The 24,847-nt window shown below is 43.0% G+C and overlaps 1 protein-coding gene across 1 annotated transcript; it reads right to left on the bottom strand.

The window, feature by feature from the left end:
• Positions 1–20,229: 20,229 nt before the first annotated feature.
• LOC115013850 (E3 ubiquitin-protein ligase znrf3-like) lies at positions 20,230–23,232 on the bottom strand. Its single transcript, XM_029440387.1, has 2 exons — positions 22,737–23,232; positions 20,230–20,319 (listed from the first exon to the last, which is right to left on the bottom strand). Exons 1-2 carry the CDS (start codon positions 22,965–22,967, stop codon positions 20,230–20,232), a joined length of 321 nt encoding a protein of 106 aa, XP_029296247.1. The 5' UTR covers positions 22,968–23,232.
• Between the last annotated feature and the right edge of the window lie 1,615 nt (positions 23,233–24,847).

The raw sequence follows: 24,847 nt of genomic DNA, 5'->3' as shown, positions 1-24,847 counted from the left end.
AGCACACGCACTTCAGAGTCATGATGTGTTTACGTTTCCCTGAAGCTGATTTTAAAGTAGAATTCATTGAGTGTGGTACATATGCCACCCCTTATATCAAAGGCCTTTTGTTAGTTTGCTTCTTTATTTCCTCCTGCTGTGACTTGTCCATGCCGCAGTAGTTCCACCAAAAGTACCTGCCGTGATGAAGACCAGCGCTTGTGTGTTTGCTACTTCTAAGAATCAAACACATTCTATATTAAATCTTATTGGTGCTGGATAATGCAGATACCTGTGTTTCTATTTCTTGCTGTTTCGACTGCTTGAAACAATAGAAGGCTTCCATGCATAGAGGCGTTGGGGAAGTTGAATCCAAACTTGTTTTAGCGACACATGCTACTTCTGGGAAAGCTATATTTACCCATTAACCTCTTTCTAAGCACTCGTAGTGCACACAAGGAGTAGGGGAAATAATGTAACAACCCTGTGGAAAAGGAAATCTAAGATCATTTCACAATTAAAGTCACAAAAGTGGATCATATCGCACTGGATGCTACTTCAGCAGGAGTCAAGCACTTTGATATGAGGTTTAAAGCAGCAGGAAACAACTAAATGAGCCGCAAAGTGGCTGTAAATTAAAACTTCAGGTCTTCAAACTGTCTTTAAAAATCTTGCTATACAAACTGCTTTGACAAAGTTGAAAACTGGTTACAAGTTGTGCTGAAATGATTAGTTGATTTCAAGTCTTTTTTGTGCCTCCGTGGCTGGAGGCATTATGCTTTCGGGTTGTCAGCCCGTACCATTCTCATAAATGCAATATCTCTCTGCAAATTGTGCACAAACGTCCACTTGGACTCAAGGATCAAATGATTTGGTGATTCAAGGTCACCGTGACCTCAGGAAACACCTTTTTTGGCCATAGTGCAAGAATTCATATGCTAATTATGACAATATCACACAAATGTCTAATAGGATAAAATAATGTAGTGATGGCATTTTGGACATACATGGATGTAAACAGCAACTTGACTGATTCAAGTGAATCATACAACTCCATTTGTACGTTTTTAGTCAGTCAAAAACAAATCCTCAAATTCTCGGTCTCCAGACCCCATTAAAAAGTATTTGAGATAACACATACTGGACTTGCATGTTAAACAGCAAAGGAGCAGTGAAGGTGCCGCCACCTTTTTAAGTATGAAGTAGAAGCAGTGGTGCTTCAGTCCGCTGAAAAAAGATGCAGAAACTTGTTCCACATCCCATTGTTGAGTGTTGTTACCTCCAGAAATCAACACAATGTGTTGTGAAAAGAGCAATTGCGCCTCCCCCGCACATACCACTAAACCCCATCTCCTCTCTCTCTGTGTAAGTGCCTGCTGACTGCAGCGATGACACTCTCCAGCCACTCGGCAGCAGAGTCACAGCACTGTACATTGTCTCTTTGATCTTCACCCCCCCCTCTCTCTTCCCTCCAGTTATGAAGAGTGCTGGCAAGAACCCAAGGGCACTTGATAATACCAGGATATGATCCCAGCCGCTCTATTTTAGATCATGTAGTGCAGACATCAAAACGTTGTCTAAATAGGGCGCCGTGAATCAAGCGGGGTGAGAGCGAGTTGCAGGGGAAAGCAGAAGTTAAGATAAAGGAACTTTTTCTTTCTTTTTCCCAGGCAAGGGGAAGCCAATTTGGATTCTGCGAGGAGATACTTGGGGTTCTGCAGATCCAAGCATTTCCTTTATCTTTTTCCTTTAGCATAAAGTCCTCAAAAGACCTCTGTGCTATGATTCTCCCTGCTCCAACATAAAAGAAGCTCACTTTTTTTTATAGCGCGCACAGCAGAACTCGATTCCAATTCATGTGACGCAGAGTTGAATCACATGGAGCTGTGCATGCATTAGTTCTTGACACGGGGATGTAACTGTTTCAGTTTCTGTCATGCTACTCGCTCGATGTGATGCAGATTTACTCCGATTGACATCATGATGACTTCAGAGAAACGGAGACAAAGACCACATGTGCTCCTCACAAATGTTGTTGATGGCTTGTTTACTCCTGTTGGTCTTGTCTCCTTTTCTCATGATCTGCATGTTACACTCAGGCAGACAACTCCCTCTAGTGGCTTGAATTTGAATGTGAAAACTTCTCTCGACATTGTGATCAAACCTTCCCTGGCTTTTTTCTTTTGCGCTGTTGTCAAATGCATCTAATGATTACTTTGTGTTCTGTTGTGTGCAGGCAAAGAGAGCAGTGCAACGGGGAGCCACCGCCGTCATCTTTGATGTGTCGGAGAATCCGGATGCCATCGACCAGGTTGGTACACACCTAAAACTACCCAGGCATTCACACATTCGCGTTACAACAACAACAACAACAACACTGAAACGGGCTAATCTGTTTCGGTCTGTCTGTGAAAGACGCTCCACTTCTCACTTGCCCTGCCCTCCTGGCTGGCAGCGTGCATGTGTGCATGTGCTGTTTGTACAAACAATGATCTCTCTATCTTTAGTTCTGTCTAAAAGCATGTGGATCAGCCTCGCTTATTCAACCATTCTGGGCCTTTTGAGCTCTCGAATGGATGTGCAGGTTCAGCTTTCACTAGACCATGACCAAACTCTGTTGAGCTCATAATTGCACAGGTAGCACACATTACCTCATCCCCCGAGACTACGGATCTGTCTTTGAGTGCATATTTTGGGAGAGCACACATGGGCTGCAGTAAAAACAAAATGTGTTTCTTGTCACACGCATCCAGACACTCTCATTTCTTCTTCTTCGTCTCCCACTCTTCCTTGCTCCTGTGTCCTTGCTGTGAAGAGGTATAATACACGAGTTGCCTTTGTCGCAAGAATTCTCCTGTGGTATTCATCCTCGCCAAGGCAGGTCTGGACTTGCAGGGTTTTTTCTCTCTCTCTCTCTCTCTCTCTCTCTCTCTCTCTCTCTCTCTCTCTCTCTCTCTCTCTCTCTCTCTCTCTCTCTCTCTCTCTCTCTCCTCCTCTCCTCTCCTCTGCCGCTGGGTCGTAAAGCGCGTAGCTGAGAGATAAAAGGGATTGCGCAGAGACCACATGAAAGGCAGTGCTGGGCGGCTGTGTTAAATTCCCCCGAGAGGCTTTTCCAGTCAGAGCGGCCCGATCAGCAGAGACAGGACCCATAAGGCCGAGGGGCAGGGAGGAGGAGCTTAGGGAGGGTTAAGGTCCCCGGGCCGAAATTAGAAGAGAAGCTTTATGAAGTTATGTACTTGACCTCCTTTTCATCTCAATGTATACTTCATGTGCTGATTGTGGCTGAAACACTTTTTGTTTGGACAAAAGTTGAGTTTGTGATTAACTTTAACTTCAAACGGGAAAACAGTGTACTTTTAAATGGTGCATTGTTTGTCAGAGGTCTGGTTTGCTAGAGTCTCGGTGGAGTCGTTTCTCAAAGCGGGAGCAATGCACCAGTATCAAGCGAGAGATCAAAAGCTTCAGAGTCTATACTTTGAAACCAGAACATACAGAATTTCACTGGAGAACATGACGGCAGCAGAAGAAATAGAAATGCGAATATCCTCGGTATTTCCCTTGGGCTTTTCAAATTACAGATTCCAACCAGCAGACGAGAGAGGAGAGGAGTATGTCAACCGGCTCCAAAGCCAGAACATACTCTTCATTGACTGTTTCCCTCGGCTTCCTCTGGCAAACTGCAACCACAGTTTCCATGTCTTCAGCCTAGAGGTCATTTTCTCTAGTTGGTACAAGAGGAGTTTGTGACGTTTACACTCGGACAGTTCACATGCATTAGGGCAATGTTTCCACAAACCTTTAGCCGAGTTTCCCCAGAAAAGGAAACTACATGTGACTCCTCATCGCACGTTGCATTTGTCAAGTTCAGTTGTGAGCCACCATCAAGCGTTCAGCTTTTGAGACCCTGATGAGCCGCGACACCTTTTATTCTCAGAACTCTTGATTGCTTCTTCTTGTTTGCATCTGTTGTGGCTTTTTGTATTGAGTGTATTATTTTTTTAACTTTTTTGTTTGTTTTGGTGTCACTTTTTCTATTACAGTTGAATAAATTAAGAGTCCTAAGAGGTAAAACTATCCAATAAATAGGATTACAGGAGAGTTTTTACTCTTTTACTCTTGTGTAGCAGAATTATGTTTCTTATCCTGTCAATCATCTCACAACAGTTCAGGCTTATCTTGTGAGGTTGGGTACCACTGCATTAGGGTGGGATTCAATAGATGAGAGTTTAGGAAAGCTGATCCTGACACTGATGGTTCGATATTTAGGTTCACAAGGTATGGGCATTCAAATATGACAACAAAAGCCAAAACACAAAAACATATATACTCAGTATTTTCTCCAGATTAAAAGAATTGGACTGGAAAACATTAAAAAACAATTCATAATTTGTTTTAATGCAATTCATCACCAAATTAAAACAATAGTTAATTTAGAAACATTTATTTTTATAATAATTTAAAGGGGTACACTGATTTATTAGTGTTGCACGTCCATGAAGTTAGGGCACGCACAAGAGACATATTTAAAACAAAATGGTCAAAATGTTTCATCTCTAGTATTGATTTAGTTGCGTATTAGTACATCTGTGTTTACCGTAGTTTTTTCTCTCTCCCTCAGCTCAACCAGGTTGCAGAGGATCCTCTGAAGCGGCCAGTGGTTTACGTGAAGGGCAACGACGCCGTCAAGTTGATGAACATCGTCAACAAGCAGAAAGTGGCTCGCGCACGGATCCAACACAGACCACCGAGGGTAAGCGCGCATCCCAAAACCCTGAAAGCACACTCCTTGGAGATGACGGGCACGTGTGTAAGACTAATCTAAGGCACATGTGAGGAACATGAGGAAGAGGTGAACATGTTTGTGAGGCCCACGCACCAAACAGCACGGAGAAGCTTTTTTAGATGTGAAGACAAACGAAAATTCCAGCTGTGAGTGGTACCTAGCACCGAGGATGTGCAGCGCATGTGAGGCACCCCAAAACGCACCAATCCTTGACGAGGAGGGGATGAAGGTCAGGGATGGTGGGGTGAGAACGGCGGGTAAACCGAAGCAAGGGCTCACAAAAGCCTAAAATGATATCGCTGGTTGATATCTGGATGCTTGGGATGCCTTGGATGGCTGATGTACACTTTTGGCTTTGTCTTTGCGGGGATGAATAGAGGCCTCTGTGGTAGTGATGACAGACTTCTCCGGGCTGGGCGCTGGCTGGCTGGCAGGCAGACTAGGTGCTGGAGGTCGGGAGACTTCAGCTCTCTCATAGGGGCAGAAGCCCGACAGGGGATGCTGGTCGTCCTGATTCTCCCAACAAAAGACACTCTGTTCTCTGTCTATGACCAGTCCTTGTTATTGTGACATGCCAGGTACACTTATACACACAGGTTTAGCTGGGAGCAAAAGGCCCGCAGCGCCAACTATATCTCCTACCTGTGTTTGCATGCCTATAAGGTTAACTGGATGGTTTTCAGATGCTGTTTTTTCTACCTTGCAACTTTATCTAAGCTATTTTTCATGGTGGTTGTTGGTTGTACATGAGCTAAATGTTTCAAGGCTATATCCACCGTATTAAAGAAAAAACTTTTATTTTTGTAGATATTTCTCATACCATGAAATATTGGCATCGGCTTTCAAAATATATAATGGTCACATTTCGTGGGCAGTACTTTTAGATGGTAAGTGTTCAGTGATCAATGCCTTTTATAGAGACCGAGAAGGAGCCGCTGTGGCTGTCGCAAGAAGTTTCATCATTCCTCGTTCTGTTCTAATACAGCAGCCGGCCCAGACAAACGTGAGGTAACCGCTCACTGGACTGTGTGACTCCGCCTCTCACATGCTAGCAGCACGCCCTGGGGACTCTAATGGCTGGGGCTAGCTGTGGTGTTTTCATGTTTTTTTAATTATTAACGAAACCAGGAGAGGATGGGACTTCCACACGCAATGCATGAAGAACGGGAGCTCTCCCAGACCCTTCACATGCCCTCCAAGTTTATCCCAGTCGACCCTCTTGAAGATTCACAGAGCTTCTTTGATCCGTATGCTGTCCTCCCAGCTGGGGGGCCAGGGGATGCGAGTAGCCCTTTTGGTCTCCCATTTCAAGTCACACATTCTTTCCTTAAGGACCCAGAGGTCCCGACCCTTAGTTGCAACGGAATTTCATATGCAAAAATAGGCTAGACGCAGGGCTATTTGAATATGCATTTGTCCTCTTTTAGCTTTCTTCATCCTTGGATCCTCAGAATTAGGTATTCATCTTCAAGGTGTCATGGTGAGGCGTGTGTTAATTGTGGCTCAAGGAGCGACAGACAGACCTTCCCTGACCCCTTCGTCTTCCTCTGTCTTTTTAATATTTTCATCACGCTGATTATGAGTTTCAAAAGGGTCTGTACTGCCTGTCAAAGAGGCAAAGTATAGCCTTACAAATGCCTTGCCGTTGATTACAACCATGGAGGTGGATGCTCAAAGTAACTGCTCCTGCAGACTGGGTTTTAAATATAAATCACAAAATCACACTTCAGTATAAATAAGCTCAAAGCCACTCTTTTTAATATGAGGCTCTCAGGAAGTTATTGATATCTGGTACATTAAATAGCTCATATTCATTGTTATACAATTTTCCAAATCTGCAAATTCCCGTGCACCCAATATTTAGCTTTAGAGAAAGCTGGCATTTTTGTGACATCATCTTTGAATTAAAGTAACTTTGCATAGTTTTTCCAGCTTGTTTTTCGTCCCCAGAGGCAGTATTTGCAGTGGCTGTCCCTTTTCAGAAAAGGGCTTGCAACCTGCAATCCTCTTAGATGTGGAGCCAAATGCCCCAGAGGTTACAGCCAGCTAAGTGGTTCCTTGTTTCTAATAAAAAACAAATCAAATAACATGGATCCCTAGGGTTTTATAACACTAGAGTCATGAACTCTTGGGCAGATAAATCTATTCCAAATATCCCCATACAAAGACATGTAAGTGGGAGGGACTTGTTGGCTTTGATTGTATAATTTATAAGCCACAACATAGGAAAGGATTGGAGGGGGATAGAGCTCTGACCAGTCGGCAATGGAACAGCCCTCTCGACTGTGAAATGACCTGATCTTTAGAAGTTGGCCATTACCTTTTCAATGTGTCCCCAGTAATGCTGATGGCAGGAAGTGCTTGTGTGTAAAGCAAGTTTGATGTTTAACTCTTGAGCGGCTGTTATCCCCAGGGTCCCAACCCTCAGCCCTCAACCCCACAACTCTCCTTCTCCTTCTCTCTCCAGCCCTGTCAGCTCCTACCTCTGGCAGCGAGAACGGGAGGAACAATACTGTGTTTGTGCACCACTTTGCACTCGGCCTGCTGCTAAACAAATGTTCTGAGGAATTCTGGTGGCTGGCCTTGCCCCTGGGCCCAGGCTGATCCCACAGTGACTTCATGAACACTCTCTGGGGCGATCAAAAGAACAAATCACCCATTTATAGGGAGCTATATGATAATGGAATTATTTCCACACCAATTAAAGTTTACTTTTCTTTCCCCTTGCCCTCATGTAGACTATTTAATTTGTTCCTGCGCCAGAAAGGGAAATGTTCTGTTGCCCAGAGCACAAACATACATTTTTGGGGAGTTGCAGGATTTGCAAGGAGTGGAGTGACGAAGGCATGACAATTTTAGTTTATGCCACTTTCTCTTCCTGTAATTGCCACTAATGTTGTGGTAATATTTGTAGGATGATTTACACGCCTAAAGGACGCCCACTGTCCTAAATAACTTGTTTTTATGGTGGTTGGGGTATGTTATTTTGCATGTTTCTTAATTCAATTCTCAGAGGCGACTTCTTATGAAATCCTGAAAATCAAAACCACTTGAGTGGGAGAATCTTAAGTATATCCCCTCCCACAGTGGAATGTATAAAATCCACAGACCCTGTCCTCAGGCGGTGGTGTGGCTTGACGGGGTTAGAGATGAGGGGGATTGAATGGCCGGGTGACATGGATCCACAACCAGACCTTCGGTCCATGTGGCCCTGAGGTGACTAGTAAAAGGATACACACATGCAAGATATTTGCTGGGCGTTATGTTCCTTGTGTCCTTGTCAGATATAGAGGAATTCACAGTTAAAAGGGTCTGTTCACCCAAACTATAAAACTACACATGCATTTGTCTTTCAAGAAACAGAATCTATTTCTCTGGATAATCCAAATATCAAGCTGTTGACTGCTTTTACAGGGGACTATTTCTTCGTTATTCAATAGCATTTTTATCCAATCTGGATCCAGTATCAAATGTGCTTTCAAAAATAAATTCATATTTATAGACTATAACTCAAACATTGACATTCAAATACTAAAGGATTTGACAAAGATTGGTTGACGTCATGAGTATTTTACCAACTTTGACCCGGATCCACACAGCAATAGTCTTTTCTCAACCCAAATTTTACACGCCTCACCTGCTAACACCTGCCACTGCAAGTCTTTCCTTCAAATCATTTTCCAGCACCTTGGCTAGGCCTCAACTTGGCCAAGCACCTTTCTGCCTTTTATCTCCACTGATGGAGCCAGCCATTGAAGCAACCTCAGCGCCGCCCCCACCCCTCCAAACCTTTCTCTCTGTCTCTTTACCGCGCGCCTGCACAATAGCCTTGCTCTGCAGAGTTCCAAGAACCGTGTTTGTCCGATCACCACTGTAGCCCCACCCCCCTTTTATTGGTGTGTCTGAACGGAGGGACAGTGAGTAAGAGTGTGGGTGTGTATGTGTGTGTACACTAGTAAGCCAGAAGAAGGTGTCTGGATCGTTATAGTAACTTTAAATTGCAAAAAAAAAGTACTAAGCTGTATATCTGGGAGGAGTTATTTCGAGCATCAAATTCTGGAAGTAAAGTCTGCATAGAAAGTGTTAGATGACTTGCAGTTTGATCACTGCCAATGGGATGGGAAGTAAACTCTTCCAATTGAATCATCAGTACAAAAGATGAGCAACTGTGTTAGAACTTCATCAACATCAAATCCAAAGAAAGGGAAACATTTATGCCTGCACTTGTGTCACGTTCGTGTCAAGTAACTTGAAAAAGGCAGGTGTTTAGATGACAGTAGTGCTCACATTGTTCAGTGTTCACATTGCACTTTTCCATGTCAGACCCTTCCGGTCGGGCCCTCCTTTGGCCACACTGGGCCCCTGAACTCGGTGGTGAAATCTCCACCTGCTGATAGTATCAGCTGCCCCACTGCTCCCCCTCCCCCTCCACCCCCTTCTCTCGGGCATGTGTGGCGGCCACTGATAAAACGAACTGTAGATAAGAGGAAACACAAGCTGTGATGAGGAACACATTGCCGCCAGGAGAACAGAACAGAACATCAGCCCAGTGGAAAGGGATGAGAAGGAGAGAGATAGAGGAAGGAGGCAGAGAGAGAATCTGAAAATGATTAAAAAGGAGATAATTGAGTAGAATAGAAAAAAAGAAATGTTATTGTTGTAGTATCGCCAGGCTAAAAAAAGAGAGAAGGGGAGGTTCTGGCTAACAAAACCGAAAAACAATAAATATAATTGGTATGAAAGGTTGTACAATACAGTATATTTCTGAACCCAACCAGCTCTATGTGAGATTTGGGATGCATGCGGTTTAAAAAAGAAGTTACAGCAATCAAGACAAGAATCCAAAAATGCGACAAGAGACTTAGCATGAATACATAGTACTGTGTCCAAACAAGAATATTACTGTACAGAACATTGTTGTTGTCTTGAACAAGCACTAGTGCAGTATTTCCTGAGCAAGACCTTGAGTGAGATTGAAATCATTTCTAGCTATTTGCTGTACATAAAAGTAAAGAAAAAAAAGAAAGAATCCATATTTTAAAAACAAAGTAGTGTAGTAATATTGTTCCTTGAAATCAGGAAAAAAAAGTGTTGCAGCCTAGACTACCAGCAACTCCATCAACTGATAAACAAACCAATCCTCTGCTGTTTCCAGTTCAGTTCTCTGGAAAACAAGAGTGAATGTAAATAAATCAGAGCTGTTGACACAAGCGGAGAGTAGAGGGGACAGGTGCCACAATGACACCAGCGACCTCCAGGGGATGTATGCATCCCATAGCGGTGTCCCCTTTCAAGATGGACACCGGAGGGGACAAACCAGTTGGTCCACACCCAGGGGTGTGAGCACAGCAGCGGGACACTGCTACAGCCAGGGAAACAACCGCCGCTTTGGCAACACTTAGCGTGCATCGTTTAAGTATCTTGAGGCATAATAATCAAATAATCTGATTTTTATTCCTTCTTTCATATAATTTTTGGGAGAACCGCTCTCTTTTGAAGAAAAATGTTTAAAAAAAAGGGTTTTAACTCTGATGTGTTTACTGTAAGCCACGCTGGATACAAACAGCAGTGGCATGCTTAAAATGTAAACTAATATATATAGCTCAAAAGAATCTATTAGCCTGCATTTAACCAAGTACAACCTGCTGGTGGCCAGGCTCCCTCCTATTGGCTTGGAGTCAACGTAAAGTGTCCTGCTAATCCAACAGTTGTCTGGCTACGCTTAAAGTCACCTCTGAGTCCAGCTCTAGCACTCGCGTCAGGAATCCACAGGCTCTTTGCATACCGAGTGGCCGGATATCCTCTAGTTAAAGAGGGTCTTCTAAGCCAGGGCCATGTGTCGGTCAACTGGGGAGGGTGACGAGGGGTAGGGGTGTTTCTTTTTTAGGTTCTGGCGGGGATGTACAGGCAGTGCTTAAAAGGCCTTTGGAGTGACATCAGCATCACTTTGAGCTGACACAAACCAGTGAAGTGAGAGCGGGATGTTCAGGTTCCATAGAAACCAATTTTATTTTCTTGCAGATGCTTGGCCGCATTGCGCCGGCTAAAAGTGCAGTTGCTCCTGCTCCGAGCCCGCGGATCTGTGAATGGCTTTTGTGTTGCTGCCGGGGCAGAACAAAGTGAGTTCAGGTTACTGCACTCCTCCCGTTATTGGCCCACATTGTCTCTAATTATTCTAGCAAACATTGACACAGCATGTGTGGTCTCACATTTATACCCCCTCCCCCTCCCATGCTTAACAGAGTGAGAGAGAGAGAGAGAGAGAGAGAGAGAGAGAGAGAGAGAGAGAGAGAGAGAGAGAGAGAGAGAGAGAGAGAGAGAGAGAGAGCAGAAAACAAGATAGAAAGAACTTATGAAAGGGAGGGAAGGAACGATGAGACAAAGCAATGTACTTGCATTCACTGTTTTGTGCTTCATTATGATTCAATTAAAAGTGAAATTGCTTTAAGCTGTACTGAGAGCTGTTGCTTGTTTTCTTGCTTTCAAGCATTGTATACTCAAAGGTTTTCCTCACCTTTCTCCCATGCCGCCTCTCATCAACTCGTAAGAACAAACGCACCATGCCAACTCAAGCTTTTAATGCATGAGCAACCAAGACTAACCAGCAGGGGGTAGAATGCAAAACGGTGGAGTTTTCTAGGATGCAATAACCAAAACAGAAAACAGCCACAACCTTAAAGCTCAATCCCACACTCTAATTTGAATTCTGAAGCTTTTCCGTTGCCGGGGCGCTTCCAACTCCGGCTTCTGCAAAACAATAATTATGACGAATGTATGCATCAGTAGCTTACCAAATCCTCTGTCCATGAGCTTAGCTTGAGGCAATGCTGCAGCAAAGCTGACCCAAATATACTACATGTGGTTTGCCAATAGGAAATGGCTTAAAGTTGGGCACAATGAGGGCCTGGTGTAAAATCAAATAAGGAAAATATAGAAATGGTCTGAACAGTCTTAGTTGCTGTAAAATTGCCACTGACGTCTTGTTTGCATTTCTTAGTGGTGCTATAGAAAACCTCCGAGTGTGATGTCATTACTGTAAAATTCCCATAAAAGCCTTTCTGAGCATATCTATTGCACATTTTTACTGGAAGCCATTAGAGCAAATTGACTGACTCATCTGTTAGGAAGTACAGCATTTTCAGTTTCCTCAGATGGGTTCTGATTGGTAACAGCGGATTCAGATTTATTATTTTTATTTTACACCTCTCCTCTGAGATTTGATAAGATCATCATGTTTTGTAGTGTGACTACAGAGCTGCAGTATGCAACTTCACTAAAAAGCATTTTACTGAAGCTTATACGTCCTTCCCTGCAATGTCTGTGCATAAAGTTTGAGTTTCTTTACGACAGTCTTTATATGTCAAGATCCAAACTAACTGCCCCCCCCCCCCTCCAGTTCCAGTCTTGCTAAGATAACCGTCAAGAAAGCGAATAACTAAGTAAATATTTCCCAAAATGTTGAAACTATCTGAACTGTATCTGATGCATAAATACATATAATATACACACATTTCAGATCCTCCTGCATTCGTTATATGAAAGAGAACGATGCTTCCAACCGACTGGTGAAGCCACTATTCAAATCTCAGAGCCACATCCCTTGGAAATGTTTAATTTGAAATGCCTGCGGGATGCATGTCACCCCAGGGGTGACAGTTTCACTTTGTCACATGCCTGTGGGATGCACGCAGAATAGCAAAGATGTATTGGCCGTCTTTTTTGGTCATTCCCTTCTTCTCCCACTCGATCTCTCTGAAAACAACATTCTGAGAAACTATATTCCTTGATATGTCTAAGGATAAGTTATCATTAGGGAGCCAAGTGTGTTTGTACAAACTACCCATACAGTGCCAAGCAAAGAATAGTGGAGATCTCCATGGTGCCTTTAAAAAAAGCAGCTTTTACTGCGACATATGAGAGAAGAACTAAAGGATGAGGGGTGACATTGAGAAAGTGAACTGACATTATTAATCATCTCACTACACGAAAAACAATTTAATCGTTCCTTCTCATTTACCCTCATATTAGTGAACTTTAATCTGAGTTTGAAAAAAAATGTATGCTGCAAAAAAAGAAGAAGAAATATCTCAACATTTTTACCTGACAGCGACATGCAGGGCCAATGAGGGATAAACAGATGGATTGCAAAGGAGAATAAATGGGCACAGCTGGCTGGGAGTGATTATCCTGACCTTTTCATATACACTTAAGTTCACATTGAGAGTACAGGAGTACGGATACAATTTCCATGACGGAAAATGTCATATCCATTAACTGAACTGACCGCGGTGTTTTACTAGATTATCTAGACTCCATTTGCATCTTCAAGTGATCTACTGTAAATGCTATATTGTATAGGGCTGGACCCTGAGTGAAATTGTCCGTTGGAGACCCCTCTATCGACTACAAGTCGTGTTTTTTTTCAGTCAGTTCACGTTGCATTGTATTTTTATATACTAGCAGGATAAGTGCGCTTGCTTAAATAAAAATAATAATTCTGTGAACAATGTTTCCTACAGAGCTGTGAGGCACCTTCACCCCGGGCCTTTCCGAGCCGACCTACCACCACTTCGGAGGAAATACCTTCCACACTGAGCGTCACACTGACCCGCCGATTTTAAACAAAAAAAGAACAAATACTGGAATCTTCTTATGCAACAGCCCTATAACCATTTGGCATATTCGTTAAATATGTTTCAACCTCTAATCTCAATGAAATCGCTTATAAACTGACTGATCTGTTGATGGATCTAATCCAATGTTTACATTTTTCTATAGTACAACATGCCACAAATTGAGGAATAAAGAAGGTCTACATTAAAAGATGTAAAGAAGTTTAGATACACTTAGTGTTTTTGTATTCTGTTCTCTTCAGTATCCTTTAGCATTTTGTAGATTATCTCTGGCTTGTAAAGCCTTTCTACAGCATGAAGTTCAAATGCAGTTTTCACGGTAAGACCTGCAAACTGACACTGAAATACAGGCAATGTCATTGCTAACTCACAGTGGACCTGCCTGCTTCTTTCCCTGATACACAATATCAGTGTGGATACAGTTATATGAAACTGCCTGCCAAAGTTTATCTTGTTCATGATGCTCTGCAGTTCAGGTTCCAGTGTTTTAACAGAGACTAATTGAGCGTTTTCACAGCTGGCATAGTTGTAGCACAATGGCTTGGAATAAAAATTAAACTGCAAATTAAACTAGCTTCACGAAGCAATTATCTAAAATAATTATAAATGAAAGCACAGCCAACAGCACAGTATGTAGAATGTTGCTTGTACAGTCATGGACATGGTGCTTAAACCATTTATCGATTAGTTGGTCGTCCAAGTTAATTAACGAGTACTTATACTCGCTTAATCATTAGGTCAAGTCTTATTTGTACATTACTGTAAATCGAATAGCTTTGGGTTTGGTGCTGTTGGTCAGACAGAAAAAGCTATTTGAAGAATTTTGTTGGGCTTTTTTCAGTATTTCCTTGCATTTTACAGAATGTACCATTAATTAAAGAAAACCCAAGTCAAAAGATGAACTGATAAAAGAAGAATTGTTATTTGCTCTGGTATGAATTGTGTTTTGTCTTCATCTATTCAAGTACAACGATTAGCTGGATGGTCCTGCGATAGTCATGAATTGCTACACTCCACATGCTGGAAACAAGGAGGTCTCTTCTTTACAACGAGCAACAAAGGCATTGTGCTGCAACCCTGACTTCCGAGTCCGACCCAGGATGCACGAGTTAAAAGGCCGACCTCCTTGTGAACTCCAAATAAATAAAAAGTGCAGCTGTTACTGCTAATTTAACATCAAAGGGACATACAATCACAAAACAAGGGCGAGGAGAAGAGGACTTCAATCAGAAGCATGTAAATAACCTTTGGCAAACCGAATCAACAACAGTGAATTATTGCCGTGCGCTCTAAACGAAGGAGATACTTTCCTGCAGTGTGTGTCTCTCAACTGTCATGGGAGCTGTCAATGAGTTATCAGCCTGATGATCATGGGGGCATTTTGAAAGAATCTGTGGTCATACTTGGTTTAACACACATTACAAGAGAAGTACATGAACACTCTCTTTGCCTTTGCCTCTCCCACACTCTCTCTCTCTCTCACACACACACACACACACACACAACACACACACACACACACACACACACACACACACACACACACACACACACACACACTGTATAAACTTTACAAAGAACAGCGTCAACTCTGTTCCACCTGTTGTGTACTTTAGAAACGCCCAGTGGATTAACCTATCTGCTGAAATCAGATAAAAAATGTTTCCCGTTCCTCCATCAAAAACGTAAATAAAGATCTTTTTCAGCAGGATCCTTAAATTAGCATAGCGCCAGGTGACCCTTCGCCTGTGAGGTGTTCTAAACTCTCTGGCTTCAACATAACACTCAAAGTATTTTTCTCACCGTGCTTGTGCAAGGGAACACCTCCACCTTTATTTGTATGGGAGCGGATTTAGCTCGAAGGCCTGCAATTACATCATCATTCAGTTTTGCAGCACCCTGCATATCAGGGCCGGCATTACTCAGAGAGGCCTTTGAAGAGTTTGGCCCAACCCTCGCTCTCTCTCTCTCTTCTTCCCTCCTCCCCTCCACCACCCTCCCTTCGGCTCTGCCTTTGATGTTCGCGCGTGGAGCTGCGCCGAGCGTCGCGGCCTCCCAGGCCTCCCCGCCTCGCCTGATCCTATCTGCTCAGGCGGCACATTCATGTGGTTTACACCCGCAGCACGACTCCCGGCAGCTATTCACCCAACCCTGCAGGCCCCTCCCTGATCAGGGTCCAGGAGCTGTTGAGGGACGCAGCATGGCCTGAGCTGCCGACGGGGGTCGAGGGGAAGGACAGGAGGAATTGTGGAGGCTTTATCAAAAGCCCAAGGCTGTACTACAGAGCTTTTATTGGCAGGGTATGTTAGTAAAGGCACTATATTTGTAGATTGTTGAAAGGAAAAGTCACACCTGACTTTTACGGGTTTCTTGAGTTCTCTGAAGAGTTGAATCAGAATGTGTTGGAGAAAGTCTTAAAGAAACAGTGATTTCTCTCAGTTTAGGGTGCAACTTAATTTATTTAGCTATCCTTTAAAAAATGTAATATTCAACTTTGAGAGAGTAGTATTTTGGTAAAAGAAAAAAAGCCTGTGCCCCAAATATCTTCAGTGTACCTATGATACAGGGACAACATAAAAAGAAAGCCAATTTTTTCCTTTTATAAATCTAGGGCACATCTTTAAGAAACAGGAACAGGAGGAGGTGGGAAGATGTAGTGATATATCTTCACTGCGTAACTAGAAGACATGCAGCACTCTTATGAGAAAACGATGCAGAGATAACCCAGCTTGTTCTCATCTGACCAAGCAAGCCCAATCCATCATACCTGGTCCCATTGTGCCACAGCCTGGATCTTACTCATTACTTGAACCACACACACACGAAACCATTGTAAGATGAGAGGGTTATGGCAGAGATGAACATGATGGGGTCAGAGCTTCCACCTGAAACTGATTTGTCCCCATCTGACACCCTGGTAAATGACCTTTACCACATTTGTGTTGGAATCCATTAAAAAGGAAATAAAAAGGGGTTTCTGACAGAGGGCCTGTCAGGAGAAGCCTCACAACATTAATATGATGCATTAGGTCGAGGGTGACCGTGTGCACAAAAACCAGCAATGGCTTCCTTAAACAATATAAATTGCAACAAGGGCTAAAACATTAGTATGAATCAAAATGACGAGAGCAGGATCTTCTTACATTAAAAGCAACATTATGTTTTGTCAGCATAAGAGGCTGATAGTTATGTAATGATGTACACAAAAGAAAGAACTTTGAACCCTGTCTTCTTGAACTTGAGTGAGTGGGACGGATCTTTTGATAAGACCTCGGTTTTCAGGAAAACAAATGTGAGTAGTAAGAGTACTGAGGGCACAAGGATCTAAGTGTATTAAGAGGTAGGAGGAGAAGGAGGCAGATGGAGTGTAGTGCTCAGATATAAATGGACTCCCAGTGCAGCTACCAACCTAGTCTATTGGCAAAAAAAGTACAACAAAAGGAGAGGCTGGCGTTGTGGCCTTCCACGGTTAGTCAGCACATTCCTGCCCGACAACAAAGCATGCCTCTGCCTGGATGAGCCACTGTGAGCATTGTCATTTCATAACCCTCGACCCCTTAGCCTTTGGTTTGCAGACCCTCTGTGTCAGTGGATAAAAATATGGGCTGAGGGGATGGACTGGGCCTTTCAGCTCTGTTTCATCAAACGCAGAGGATAGTCAGAAAGCAAAAAAAAAAAAGAACACTCCAGGCTCTTCTTCATCTTTGACTCGTTACAAATGTGTTTCAAAAATAACTCGAGTGAAGACAGGCTGAGTGAAAAATCACCTTTTCACCTGTCAAAGCGTGACAGTCTCTTATGGTGCATTTCCCAGCACTCATCATAGAAAAATTACAGCCTCCGGCAAAGCTGATTAACATTTCCTCATCATTGGAGTGTAAAGCAGAAGACAAACACATGACGTTCATACAAATGAGCTCGGACACATAATCAATAGCAGATCAGGGGGAGAGCGACATTGGGGAATAGGATTCCCCTGGGAGAGGCTTGGATAATGGAGAGAAAGCAGCAGCGAGCACCAGCTCTGACTGCTAATCACTCTTTGAGTGGAACATCAAAGATCGGCTCAGCCACTCAGCCCAGTGGAAACTAACATAGCTACTGGGGCCACCAGTACCAACATGCACTTGTTCCAGGTGGAGCTGTGCAGTGAGTGGGAATGAGAAGCTCAGAAAGAAAGACACAGGAGACGATAAGAGTAGAAAGAGCCAGGCGCAGGCAAGGAAAACAGGGTTTGAGACATGGTGTGGACACTTGAAAGAAGTCTGGACGAGTACTAAGAGATCCAACAGGACGTTAAGCTTTTAAAGATCGATATGCACCAGAATGTTCATTGCGGGACATCAGTGCCTTCGATTTAATAATAAAAATAGAATTTGTTTACATTTTCAGGATTTTACAAATCTGTGAGATTGTGATAGAATTAGTTGCGGAATTAGTCAATTTACAGAAACGTGACAATTTTATAAATCGAGTGTTCATTTCAAGTAATTTAGTAAGTAATAATGCCAGATATTAGCCGATTCTTATTTTGCAGCTTTTTGTTGTTTGATATCACTGTATATTAAAACATATTTGGAAGATTGGTACCCAAGTCTATGTAGTAATATGAAATGGGAAATTGTCATTATTTTTTGTCTATTTATAGGCTTAATAATTGAATACAATTAATTGTTGTGGCATGTATGCCTTTATTTGCAAGGCGACAGTTAGATTACAGGAAATGAGGGGAGACAGAGGTGGGGTACGATATGCAAGAAAGGCATCGTGGTTCATGGTCGGCAACCTAAAACCCTACGCCACCAGGACACCCCAACACAATTGAAGTTATGACAATTCATTAGTACACGGCACGCTTGTTCAGAAGAACTAGGAGTAATCCTCAGTTGAAGTCATACACTTGCATTATAGGATGCATGACAAATTTTGGCTGCACCAAAAAAAGAACAGACCGGTGGTGGGGGGTGAGAGTGTGTGTGTGAGAGGGGGGTGTCAAGCAAGAGAAAGAGAAAAAGAAAAACAGTTTAGTCTGTTCTATTCCGAAAAGGGGAGAAACGCAGCCTCAAATTACTTTGGCTGGGACATAAAAGTGAAACAGGGTGGCGGTTAAGAGACGATAGTACTTAAAATACAGCTGCGACCGCCAAGCCAATAAATGGAAAAAAGTAGGGAGCAGCACTTTTAACCTTTTAAACCAGCATTTGTGTACTGCTACTGTTGCTTTTGCGCTGGGAGTGGCCCGGTCCCTGGCACCTCCCGTCTGGACCCGGCCCATTATGGCCTCTTGGGGTTTCCAGCCTGTGGTGAGAAAGCACGCTGGATGCCTTAAACCACTAAAGCTCTCATTATAGTCTAAATGCAGCGCGACACAACTCCTGCCAGCTCCAAGGTAGGAGCTCCAGTATTTAAGCTCATCGTTGTCTTAGCTCAAAACCACCACTTTCCCCCTCGCACATCCAGTCAGAAAAGAAACAGCCACTTTCAAAGAACCACATCATGAAGTCTCCCAGCTAAAGTTACTGGCACTTCATGTGCATGGAGATGAAGTTCAAAGGTGAAACAGCTCATGGGTGTTGGGAAACTATAGCCTCTTCTTCCTGTCGCTGGATTCAGGGGATGTCCCCGTCTCTGTGTCCCTTCTGAGAGGAAGTAGGCAAAAGCCACATTATTCCCTATGGTTCTGGCCGATGACACTACGAGTTCCATCTGGTCCTCTCGGTGCCCCTGCCACGTCCCTGCTCCTCACTCACATGCTGACAGCATGGGCCCATTGGAAATGAGAGGCAGATGTGCGCTCATGCAGCTCATCTCGCTACAGGAAGGACGATTTTGGCGTCGGACAGACAATAGAGAATGATGAGCAGCAGATGCCGTTTCTCTTTGCATCAAACGTGTATTAAATCAGTAGAGCTGCGTGTGTGCGCTGTCAACAATGATGGGAATGTGGAAAAACATTGTGGCCAGCAGTCTAATTAAGTGTGTTCTGTATATTAAAGGCCATTCCAGAAATGTGATTACATCTAGAAGAAGAGCGCTTTCAGTATCATCTGCCAGCCGAGGTGCCAATCTTCACAACTGGGTGACTTAATCAAAGCTCCCTTCCCACTTGACAAAAAACCCACCAACGCCAACTAACTTTTGTCTTCAATGGAAAAGGTCTCATTCTCGAGACGAATGATTCTGCAGTAGTAATGGGTATTTATTGGCCTGAGCCAACATGACACCCAGGTGGACACGCTAATTTCCGCACCTTTTCCTACACAATGCTTTGTGACACACGTTGAAGTGAATATAAGCCTATAATAAACAACATCAACAAGGATTTGGAGTATTATTATAATTTATAGCGGGTTTGTTTAATAACCTGTCAAATACGAACACGGTCAAATTTTGGGTATCAGGAGACGAGTGGGTCATGCCATCATTTGCCCCCCTTAATAGACTTAAATCAAAACTGTTGCTACTATGTGGAAAGGTATAGCAAGACAACCATTACTTCTAAGCTTTGTAAAATTTGTAAAAGTTAAGTCAAAGTTCTAAATCTGTGTTTTTCACTTAAAATGAATGTATCTGGGTCTAAAACACATTAGTTCTTTTACCAGGCCATTTTCATTCTAGGAGTCTAATCAGGAAGTCTTTAAATCTGGGACAAGAGGTGAAGACAATTAACTACCTGGCAGGATGGGCAACCTGCAGTACTAGAGTCGCAAAGAATCAGAGTTAAGAGCTGATGATGTAAATACACTCTTAAGGTTGTCTTAGTAAAATGCCTGTTGATACACACGGTCTCACATCTTGACAGAGTGATTTATGGTGAGACTGATTACTTTGCTATTACGGAGTTGAACTGGAGAAATCAGGGAGCTGGCTTGGGAAGCCTGGGGTTTGGCTCTGTGGCGAGTTCTGCGTTGTCATGCTTCCTCCCTTAGAGCATAGAGAGAAACAAATTAACTTAATTTATTATTTTTGACCCCCAGCAGCGTTTGACACTTTTCGCAGTCTTCAGGCAGAGCTAAGAGTGTTAGCTTTAGGGAATTAGCAAAGGCGAGTTGGGGGTGTACGGTGATTGTGGTTGGGTCTTTGCTCAGGAAAGTTGCCAAGCCCCCCCTTTCCCCTGTATTTGAACCCATACCTGCTGAGGTCTGGCCACTGCTGTACACACAAGGTAACGCAAACCCCTCAGGGCTCTGCTCAAAGAGCAGAAGAGAGGACTAGAAGGCCCCATAAACCTCAAGCGCCCTATTCAATGAACACAAGAAGGCTCAGACCTTGTAAGTGCAATGGTTGCAGAGGTCACTGTGGACAACTGGATGCACAGGAAACTGAATATTTGTGTTCAACTCAATTCCAGTGTAAAACTATATCCGTTACAACACCACAGCAATTTCCCAACACGTTCTTGCAATGTTATTTTACAAGTATAGAATTTGCAAGTGGGGAATTTGATACCAGTTTAAAATTATACTCTTCAGGTTGTATGGTTGTCATTCATTGTCAGTTTCAACTTCCATAAATCTTTGGTAGAATATATGTTGTAAGAAAGTCAAGACAGTGCGCCGTGCTGGACAAACTGCCCCTCATTATAGCTTGACAAAATATAAGCTGCGTCTAAGTGGTCAGAAGCTATGTTAGCAAAGAAAGCAATCCTAAATAGATGTGGTTTTTGATGTAAAGCTGAGGTCCGACATTTCTGTGTGGTTACCGAGTGGCGCCAAATGGCCATCACTGTGTATAAACAGGGGCCATTTATGTGCTGAGTATCCCCTCCTTTGGTCCCCACATATCGTCTTTCTTTCAAAGTAAGAGTCTGCATTGTGAGGAAAACAAAAATATATACGTGATCTGAAAGATTCTGCTGTGTAGTTGTTACTGACATTGTTGCAGGGGGGGGGGGGAGAAGGGCTACTAGATGTGTATCACCATCTTAAATGATCTGACTCGTGGTGCAGGCCTGCTGATAGTCTACTACACAGTTGAGGTTTCTTGTGATGCAGCCCACCAGTAAACACTTGACGCAACATGGTCAACATAATTAAACTCAAATGTGTATTTACATATCTCTCTCTCTCTCTCTCTCTCTCTCTCTCTCTCTCTCTCTCTCTCCCAGATTAATTTGATGTGCATGATAAGCAGTGTTATAGATACCTCCAAATATATAACTTCAAAGGGCAGATACAGGCCATACACATACTGCTTTACATTTCAAGTGGCTTCCAATCATTCACAAAGAGCTGACAGAGCTTCTGATCCCTCCATCAACAATAACACAGGACATGCTAGAGGTCAGGGAATAAAACATGAAACTTTTAATCTTTGGCACATGACTAGACCCCAAACTCGTTGCTGCCTTACAAGCAGTGGCCAAGTAGATTAGGCAAGAATTATAAAACTTCAAATAAACACTTGGCTCTCGGGAAAAGCTTCATATTTTAGTGACTTCTCCTCGATCAAAGTTGGATGGTTGATCCAAGCATAACCAGCTCCAGCCGCACTTGACATGTTTGGGGGCAAGAAATAAAAGATGGAAACATGGAGGCTTCTTCCACGATGACTACTTGCGTAACTATTGTTTATGTGTGTTTATAACAGATTTAGAACATAGTTACAACTAAGCCTAAACCAAAAACATGCTACTTCAAAGGCAGTGTTGATGACGGCTACATAGTAACAGGCTACAAGCGGCGGGACGTGTGGGTTAGTTTACACGTTGGTAGGGTCAACAAAAACAAACATATTCCACTATTACAACTAACGTTTCGGATTGAAAGGCACACATTTGGCCAAAACTCGTAATAACTCGTAAAACTTATAATAGGGCCAACACTACGCACAAATAGCAGCCCCGTAGCCTTGCTGCTCCTGTGAAACGCGTGAAACCTGCTCAGTAAAAGTTTGCTAACTTTTTGCAAGCGGTGGGGCATTTGTTACCTTTTGAGGAAAACAGTTCCTAAACGCGCGTGTTTCGGGCTGAAGGCAATTAACCTTAACGAGTGCACAAGTGAGCTCCAGACATCAACAAAATAACCTGCAAGAGCATGTTTTCCCTGTGAATGAATTCCACAAGATAGGAGCCATCTTGTGACCGCATATGCTTGCAAGCTTAGTACCATCCTCTCACCGCCTGCATACACACGCGCGCACACACACACACACACAAACACACACACACACACACACACACACGTACACACCATATATACAACTCTTGTCAACCCCCACCAGCCCCTGTAGGAAAAAGTTTTAAGAAGAGCAATTTGGTAAAATTACACCCCGCGTCCCGGTAGTGTTGCTCGGGACTGCTGCGAGTCATTCCCCCGTAAAGAAACAGACTTTACACGTACTTGAACGATCTCCCCCTCCGCGCTGATAGTGGCTCCTGCTTTGGAGAACCGTCCTTGCAAACCAGTCGTGTACGTAGTATAATCTCCATTGGGACTGGACTCGAACAGAACCACTTCCACAAATGCAGTATCCTTGGCGAAAACCGTACCAAGAGAAGCGGCAACCACGAAGATCACCAGGACCACCGAGTCGGGTACACGATCTGAGCCTCTCCGTGGTAAAATCATCATCTTGCCGGCTGGATCTGCGGCGATCGGGACATAATTTCACATGGATTAATTAATCGGGTGAAGGTAATTGGTATCAAGTCTACACGGGCAACGGGCGATGCGTCAAAAGAGGCAGAATTGTGCAATAAAAGCTGAGCCTGGGCTGAAGCGTGTTTATTTCACCACTGCAAGCCTTGTCAATTACATTGCCTGCAAACGCTCGCTCTCTCTCTCTCTCTCTCTCTCTCTGTCTCTCTCTCTCTCGCTCTCTCTTTTTCTCTCTCTGTCTCTCTGTCTCTCTCTCTCTCTCTCTCTCTCTCTCTCTCTCTCTCTCCCTCTTTCTTTCTCACCCCCTCCTCCTCCCCCCTCTACAAAGCGGATCTCCTTTGATCTCCAAACACGTGATTTATTTTTTTTAAAGTTTTTTTTCTCTCTTCCAAAAGGGTTATATCCCCACCCACCAATCTTCCTGACCCTCTCCTTTGCACTCCCCACTCTGGAGTGCCAGCACTCAGTTAAGGAGGCACCGCGGATTTAACTGCTCGGCAAACGGGGGAACATGTTGTTTGAAAAATCCTCAAGTCACGCGTCTAAGGTTGAGTGAATTCCGTTGTATTGGGTTGATTATGAAGCACCGGCCACATCTGCACTCGCTGTTGCAATCCCGGGTATAGAAAGCCACCAGTGGCGTTTGCCCACGATTTTGACACATTGTAGGCTGCAGTTCCACCTTAAAATAAACACTACCCTCTTCAGGACGTTTCATGATTTAACCGTGCTAATTTTTCAATCTGATTCAGATTTGCTCACCTACAGGTCACATTATAGTTAACAGTTTGCTTGATATTTGGGAAATCAATTTACAATAATACATTGATATACACACACACACACACACATATATATATATATATATATATAATTTCTGACATAAGGCATATGCAATTGCAATGAAGTCCCTTACCATCAATACAAGACCATGTAGGCCTACTCCAGGCTTCACTAACCATGTACAGAATATTACTAGGCACTAGCATTGTATAAATAAAGTTAGTTAGTTAGTTATTTAGTTTTAGTCTTGATTATTTCTGATGTGTCTTTATATTTTTGTTTTTTTTATTCCTATGTGGGATTTGACTGCTGTAAGTACAATTTCCCAATATAGTATTTATCTATCTATCGTTTTTCTTTTAATTATGCCATTTAGTCATGAGCTATTGTATTGCACATGATTTAAAGGCAATCCACTTGCATATATAATTGTGCCCCAGTCTTTATGGATCTCCAATTAACTGTTTCTTCTGATTTTCAAAGTAGTTGTCGTCATCAAGATTCAGCCTGACAAGCTAATCATAGATCATTTCAGAGATTTCACAAACCTCTAAATGTTTAAATGTAATTTGACGCAATCTGCAGAAAGTCAAATTTGTGGCGTGATGGAAAAGTCATCATAGGGAGCAACATTTTGATCCATCTGGCATTTATTGATAAACATCAGATTCATTATCGACTCTTCAAAATATGCAGGCACATCCTACATTTCCCATTCAAACAAACTGTTGCTGTTATTTACTGCAGCACAAGACAATTATTTTTCAATCAGTCTCTGTTCAGCATAAAGAGTCTATTGTGAAACGTCCATGCTGACCAGTTCCTGAGGAAGATCTTCTGCCTGCTGCCTTTTCTTTCAGTCTGTCAGACTGTTCATTATGTGTCATTATGTCTGTTCATTATGTGCAAATAAGCACACTGTGTCTTGAAAGGACACTGAAAGAATAGATACACAAACGCTATCTTTTCATTCCTACAATAGGAGATGATTTGAATCTTTGTGCAACTGAACAATTCATGAAAAGAGCTCACAGTACCATCCAAGTGACGATGATACTGTACACACATTG

This window comes from Cottoperca gobio, chromosome 9, assembly GCF_900634415.1.
Source record: "Cottoperca gobio chromosome 9, fCotGob3.1, whole genome shotgun sequence".
NCBI lineage: Eukaryota > Metazoa > Chordata > Actinopteri > Perciformes > Bovichtidae > Cottoperca > Cottoperca gobio.
The sequence above is the reverse complement of the archived record's forward strand: the minus strand, read 5'-3'. Positions and strand labels throughout refer to the sequence as shown.